The sequence below is a fragment of the Siphateles boraxobius genome, unplaced genomic scaffold (genome assembly GCF_051911475.1).
Source record: "Siphateles boraxobius isolate OS27281-9 unplaced genomic scaffold, OSU_SipBor_1 119, whole genome shotgun sequence".
In the NCBI taxonomy this organism is placed as follows: Eukaryota; Metazoa; Chordata; class Actinopteri; order Cypriniformes; family Leuciscidae; genus Siphateles; species Siphateles boraxobius.
Window position 1 is genome coordinate 2,625,001 of NW_027508721.1, and position 7,500 is coordinate 2,632,500.

General features: G+C 38.5%; 1 protein-coding gene across 4 annotated transcripts in view; it reads right to left on the bottom strand.

Moving 5' to 3' along the window:
* pax5 (paired box 5) overlaps positions 1 to 7,500 on the bottom strand; it is a 48,812-nt gene that overhangs the window by 18,376 nt on the left and 22,936 nt on the right. For 2 of the 4 annotated variants that reach the window (XM_077204170.1, XM_077204181.1), the window contains exon 6: positions 7,461 to 7,500. This exon is cut by the window's right edge and continues 142 nt beyond it. The exons of the other annotated variants lie outside the window; for them this stretch is intronic. In XM_077204170.1, coding sequence (XP_077060285.1) covers positions 7,461 to 7,500 — 40 coding nt within the window. The remainder of the gene's footprint in view (positions 1 to 7,460) is intronic. 4 annotated transcript variants of the gene reach the window in all.

Consider the following 7,500-nt stretch of genomic DNA (forward strand, 5'->3'; position numbering starts at 1 on the left):
GGGATAAAAAGACAAAATACTGGAACCACATAATTTGATTTTAAGGTTGTGGCTTTAAACACTTTTAAATTTTGCAGTCTTTCTCTTCAGGAAAAAAAATCAAAGAGATTCATCACTAAACCACAATTCATTGCTTACATCAATTGTGATGTAACAAAAATTCCTGTTTTTCTGTTCAATATAGTTAGCTCAGATTATTAGGGGGAGGGAGTTTCCTCTAAATGACCTAAGAGAATTGTTAATGCAACCATAATTCTTTACTAGAATTACAACCGAAAACCACAGCTGTTAAATTCCTATCTAATACACAGGGTAAGCAGGATGTTTGTTTGTGTTTGTGTTTGTGTGTGAATGTATGTGTGTATCCCAGTGACCCCTTAAACACCTCAGTGCTCATCACCACGGCGAGGGCAGTAGACTGTGACCTTACCAATCACAGCTCACGCTGTCCACTTCCTCTCTCTCTCTCTTTCCATCCCTGACTCTTTCCCACTGTCTATTTCTCTCTGTTTTAGTCATTCAGTCTGAGATAGGCATTTCCTCTCTATTTATGCAGCTCGCACCCACCCCCTCATCATGTGTGTATGTAGATGGGAAGGTTAGCGCTAGTAATTGGGGATTATGAAGTTTGGCCCTACCTCTGACAGCAGCCTAGTGAAGATGGATGATTCTCATTTTAGCCTGTGAATGTTGTCAATTCTGAAGCTACGCAACCCATCAGCGACCATGATGCACACACACACACATTTCACATATAGACGTGGCACACACACACCACAGCTGGGGCAAAGATTGGAGCGAGGCCAGACGTAGAGAGAGGATAATGTTGGGAAAAAATGTCTGTTAACAAGGAATGGAGTTTGTAAAATAAATTGAGATGAAAAGAAGAAAAAGTGGGGAAAAGAGAAAAACCAAAACCAAAAAAAAAAAAAAAAAACCTTTTATTGATTTTGACTAAATAACAAGCACACAGCCTTTCTGAAACTTACTGGAATTCCATTTCGACTGTATTCCTTGTTCTCACGATTTCTCTCTGGGGTCACAGTTTTCTCGGGGGTCATTTTTGACACAGCCCCTCTGTAATGGCTCTCCTCTTCGCACACATCAATAACAGATGAGGCCCCTAATCGCGCGACACCAAAATAATTTCACCCCAACCCGCAGCCACATTTACATAATAGTATTTCTTCTCAGATGCTTTTTTCTCTCTTCCATTCCCTCTATCTCCCTTCCTCTATTTTTCCCTCAGCTTGTACGCATTGTCTCCTAGAAGAGCCTGTAAACTGCACTATGTGTGTGTGGGACTGAGACAGAGGGATGGGGGGAGGTATTTAGCAGTGCATGCAGTATTAAATGAGCCTGACTGGCAGGGAGGCATTTATTGGTGAGCTCCTCTGGAGCAAAGAGTCGTGGCTCTCAGCATGTATAACACACACACACAATTTTAAATTCTTTATTTGAGACCACATTGTTTCCATACCTTTTTGGAGAAATATTATGTTTAAAGGCACAATTCCTCCAATAATGAAAATTCTGTCATCATCTACTCACCCTCATTCCAAACCTGTATGAATTTATTTCCTTTAAGAAACACAAAAGAAGATATTTTGAAGAATGTTTCAGCAGTTTTTGTCCATAAAATGAAAGTAATTGGGGTCCAAAACAACACTGGACAACATTGAATTGCACCGTATCTTCTTTTGCAGAAGAAAGAACGTCATACAGGTCTGAAAAGACTTGTAAATGACGACAGAATGTTTATTTTTAGGTGAACTCTCCCTTACCAGCGCTGTTATAATTTTTGTAATTTATACATGAGCACACTTATTACAGTCGAACGAGTATAGGAAATGATAGAGAGAATAGATCAGGACACAGTGCAAACAAGACTCAAACTCATGTCCTCCACATGAACGGCTTTCGCTCGGAAGGAACCTTCTCATAGTTCCTAGAACTATTGGCGGAAGTACCTGCTTTTTGGCATGTTCGTACCACAGGAACTGGGGGCGATTTTAGTTCCAAGAACGCCTTTTGGGGAACTAAATTAGCTCTTACTTCAGAGTAGGGTCTTAACCCACCACAGTAGGAACTACCAGTGAAGTAAGTGTATGCTGATTGGCCGAACACATGCGAAACACCAGCACCCGCCACTAAAAGCTGTGTACACACACAGATCATCACCTTTATATTTACTCCACAAACTAACTCTACGAACCTGGAAAATGGTGATAGATGGACCTCTCAACCTTTACACTAAGAAGAAAATCAAACGCGACATGATTATGCATGATTATGTGTTTGTGCTCAGCTAGCAACATTGGGTATCAACCACACTGAAAACACTAATACTTTTTCACATACTATCTACTTTCTTTGTATAACAATTATATCTAATAACATATTAGACAGGACTGTTAAACAGATCGTAAACTAATGAAAATGGAGAATGGGAGCACTTAGTGCTCAGGCTCTGGGGTTCTCAGCGCCGTCAAAAAAAAAAAAAGTCCTCCGCACTATCAAAATAAAAGTCACAACAACATGCACGGCTTACGTCACTTCAGAGTTACTACTGGCAGTGTGAATGCAACCAGGAAAATGGTTCTAGGGGAACATTTAGTTCTCGTGGAACTACCTTGGTGGCTAGTGCCTAGAACTAAGTTTCTAGAACTACCTGGTGAGAAAGGCCCTACACATCATGGCTCAGTAACTGCTATGGTGCAGGGGACTGAGCACCTGCTTGTGACATGTGCAGCACAGGTTCAGCGTGCCTATGGCTACATTTCTGCAAAATGATATCATGTACCTCTAGCAGGTTTCGGGACACTCTCAAAGTGAAATGTCCTGTGAGTGGTGCTAAAAGCATGTTCAGTTTTATCTACTACATCAAAAAATCTATACATATGAAGCTGAATATGTGAGGCAAATTTATTAGTTTACAAATCATGCACTATGGTAATAGTGTTTTGAGGTCATAACATAGTAATGTCCTAAGTAAGTTTAGGTAATTAGCTAATAGCTAATTATGTAAGGGATAATGTAGCGGAGGGGTCTTGAATCAGCCTGAAGGGCTTCTATTCGCTATAACAACCGCCTCGCTCTACATTATCCCGCTTATTACATGGGTACCTACCAAATAAATCAATAATTTGCCACAAAATATTGATTTAAAAAGGAGGTTATTGATTTAAAAACGACTGTATTGCTTCTGCTAAAGAAAATAGTCCGTTCCATCTCTACGGTTAGAATCCAAAGCAATGCTCTGTTTTTAATGGCAACGGTGTGTTATACTTAGCAGCGGTCTGTTATCAAGAAATAACAGACTGCATTCTATATTAGAATTCAACCAAGCCACGTAATAATAATTGATAATCTGCCTCTTGTAATCATAATTTTGGAGGTACATAATACATGCATTAATATTTACTATTTACCTCTAAAGTTTGTTTTTATGAATGAATATTTTCCAGTGCCTTTATCTCTCTAGTCTCTTGGTCTAGCTGAGTAATTAGTTTAGTGTAAGGGTTGTTGGGCTGTTGATGTATCTTTGGCATAATATGAAGAGAAGGAAAGAGGAAATTCAAATGAAAAGACTCTCACGAGCGTGCAGTTCTATATGCTCCCCCTTGAAGTGCAGGACACTAATTAATAGATCTGCCAGTGCTTAATGGTCCTTCCAGCACCACAAACTGAGAGATGGAGAGAGCAAATGAGAGGAGGAGTGAAAAAAAATGTAAAAGAGGCGGAGAAAGAGTGCGGGAGGGGAGGATGAAAGATGAACAAATTAATTTCATCACTATAGATATAGCTTGAGGGTAAATTTATGGTAGGAGAGAAAAGAGAAACATAACATTTTATGTTTACCATCACAGCAGATGCTTTCATACCACATCGACTTTACAAAGTATATAACAAGCAGATTGCTAAGGATATTAGATTCATAATAAATGGGGAGGGGGAAGGGGAGGGGCGGTGTCATATCGTACATTTTTCCACTTTTAATTAATAATAGTAAAAAAAATTCTGCTTCATTTATTTTATTTCCATTTATTCTAATTAAATAGGAATTTAATATTTTTTTATTTATTAATTTATTTACTTTCTTGCTGTATATGTATGACTTCTATTTGATTCAAAGAGATTTATAATACATGGAGCTTTTTGATCTTGATGTAACTTGCTCAGCCATCATATCATCCACACCTGTCCACAGCACAGACACACAGGATTTGCGAATGGACACTCACAGATTTTTGAGGCCAATTATCTGAGCCATAAATATCATGTGACCAATTGCTAATATGCCATAGGAATTATGCTGCCTTCACATTCTTTCTTGTAACAATTCTTGTAACAATAATTCTTCATTACATTAATTTCCTAGTCGGAAATTGGACATGAATTGACTCTCTCGTGGAATAAACTTTGTCACAGTTTTGGCACAGAACTGTAGTGACTGTTAAGTTATATTCTTTTTTTTTACACATCTACATGGTTTCTCTTGCCATTATTACAGTCCTGTATATGTACATATGTAAATAACCATTTGATGCATGTTGTATGCATTTTATACAGCAGAAACATTTATTTGATCTTAGAAATGCTCTTAAGGCAATTTTGCCGAGCGATTGTTGCTTGGGCACTTTCCCATTGAAAATGGGCAATAAATTTCTTTCTGGATAATTTAGATCGGCCGTGGGCCCTGTGTCTCATCTGGTTGCCCCTTGACGGCAACACTGCCCAGCAACATTGCTCAAAAGGTTGTCCTGTGTATCATCACCTTTAGAAACTATTCAAACTCAAACTTTCCAACTTGGAGATTTTACATTAGATTGAAAGATTTTTCAGAAGCTTAGTGGTGGTGATGTTGAAGTCATGTGACCATGGTGTAGTTCATTAATAGACTAAATGTAGCTTTTTACCTCTGGTGATTGTATTTAGGCTTCAAAATTCATCAAAACTTTGTTAATTTGTGAGTATTGTATGAACAACCGGTGTAAGATGAACTTTTGTAGGTCACAAAGTAATTTTCTGCAATAATGCAAAAAACAAATGGGAAAATCATATTTGCTTTTTGTCGAAGGAAACAGAGTGATGCTATTTCCGGATTGGCCAAAAAATATGTCATCCTTGCAGAATGGATGGATGGATTAATGGATGGGTGGATGGATGGATGAATATTTCTACTTCTAAATGGCTGAAAGACATGCTTTGCCACCATGAGGTTTAGTTAAAACATCTAAAAGAAAGGGTTAACATGTTGGATTTCTGACAACAGAAAGTTGAAGAAGTTTGAAATATGACCTTGAAGACTTGAAGCTTGAATTCTTAAAGTTGCAGTTCGTTTTCGTAGCACTCTTATTTTAAAAGAGCAGGAAAAATTCAAATATCATGATTTGACTTAATGACAGGTAAAATTTCAGGTTCTTTGATTGTTGTAGGTTTTGTTAGAACAATGTAAAAAGTTAAACAGTGCTATCGTTACATTAAGGCACCTGATTTGAATCTTTAAAGTTTCTTTCACTGGTGTAACTTAATGTAATCCGGTTGATTTGGTCATATTAAATAAAATGTATTAATTTTGATGTCACTACATGAAGCACACTTTTACGTTATCTAAGAAAAACATATGAATGGTGTAATCACACTATTGTTTTTATAAATAAATGAGCCCTTATGTAACCGAATCAAAACAGCAACTATAGGGGAAACAACTAAATCAAGTCCCAAGTTCATTTCCTGCTCCTGGGAGACACAAACACACTCAACAGATTCAACTATCATTCTATCAGCTCTCTATCATTTCTTTCTCCTTCAGCAACATTCACAGGTTAGACTGTCAGCGGAGGGAAAACAACCTGCCAGTCAATCAACTAAGACTGCTTAGCATATACCTCTCTCGTACAATCTAATTTTTTTTTTTTTTAAAAGACAGCTCCAAATTCCCAGTTCTCAGTTTGTCTGATCGTTTGTGCCACAACAAACCTGACTCGCACACACACCCAGGGGATGTGGATTGACCCTAGGGTTAATGCCCTGCTCAGTAGCCTTTGACCCTGCCAGGCTCAGCGCTCGGTGGTTAAATGGACAGAGGAATTATGGGGTCTTTCAGACAAGTCTATAGAACTCTGACTCTGGCCTCTGTGTGTGTGTGTGTGTGTGTGTGTGTGTGTGTGTGTGTGTGTGTGTGTGTGTGTGTGTGTGTGTGTGTGTGTGTGTGTGTGTGTGTGTGTGTGTGTGTGTGTGTGTGTGTGTGTGTGTGTGTGTGTGTGTGTGTGTGCCTGAATGAATGTGGGGGTGATAGCATTTGACTTTTGAGTGACATTTTTGACTGACTATTCTGGTAAACAGTTTTTATGCAATGTGATCGTTTGTTTGTGCATGCAGCTGTACTTTTGCATCTTATCTGCTATGTGTTAGCATTTACACAAACCTAGCACTGACCAGAATGGAGACAACAGGCCCATTTTGATCCAAAGTGATTCCCCTCTCTAAAAATGGTCCAAAAAAGTGTTTGTCTAAAACGCTGTGGCAGAAATATTCTATTCACAATTTGGGCAGTCCAGTGAAGTCACACTATTCGCAGATCATTCGCTTTAAACTGCAACTATTCATCATGTACCCTCCTTCATGTCACTCTTTACAGAATGTCAAAGCTGTAATTTTTCATTCAATGAATGTGCAGTAGCTGTCCAGTTTATTTGCAATTATACACTCATAGGAAAAAAAAATTAAAGCTGTATTTATTTGAACAAATATACAGTAAAAACATTAATATTGTGAAATAGTATTACAATTTTTTTTAATCTATTTGAATATACTTTTAAAGTGTAATTTATTCCTGTAATGGCAAAGTTGAAAATTCAGCAACCATTACTTTAGTCTTCAGTCACATGATCCTTCAGAAATCCTTCTGATATTGCGATTTGGTTCTTGGGTGATGATTTGTGTTATGTTTTATCTCAAATATTTGAGTGACCCAGGACTGCCACTAGTGCCTGTTTAAAAATGACGTGGACAGCCGTTAAAATAAATAAGCCTAAAAGCTCACTATAATATACACTAAATAAAAACGGAACATTTATGAAACCCTCATCTTACAGTATGAAATATTTTTTTGATAATAATAATTGCAGAATGTACCTGATGTGGCCATAGAAACTTTTGCAAGCTAATAAACAAGTGTTTGATACTTAACCCTAAACCTCTACACATTGCTGGGACTTAACCTCACCCTAAAACTCGATAGAGGACAGATCAGCACCAGCGGTGTCAAGGCCCCAGAATTAGCTTAAAGAGGTGAAAGGTCAGCATTAGCTTCAGTGTGGGGGCGCATAGGTCAACAGCAGGGTTGGGACAGGGTCAAGCAATATTGGCAGCCAGGCAAGGGCAAGCGTGAGTTTTCAGAGGAGGTGCACACAACCACCATGGCAGGATACACACCCCTACCCCCCAGCCCTTACCTGGGCGGGCTTGTAGCTGATGCTGTCAGGGACGGGGTAA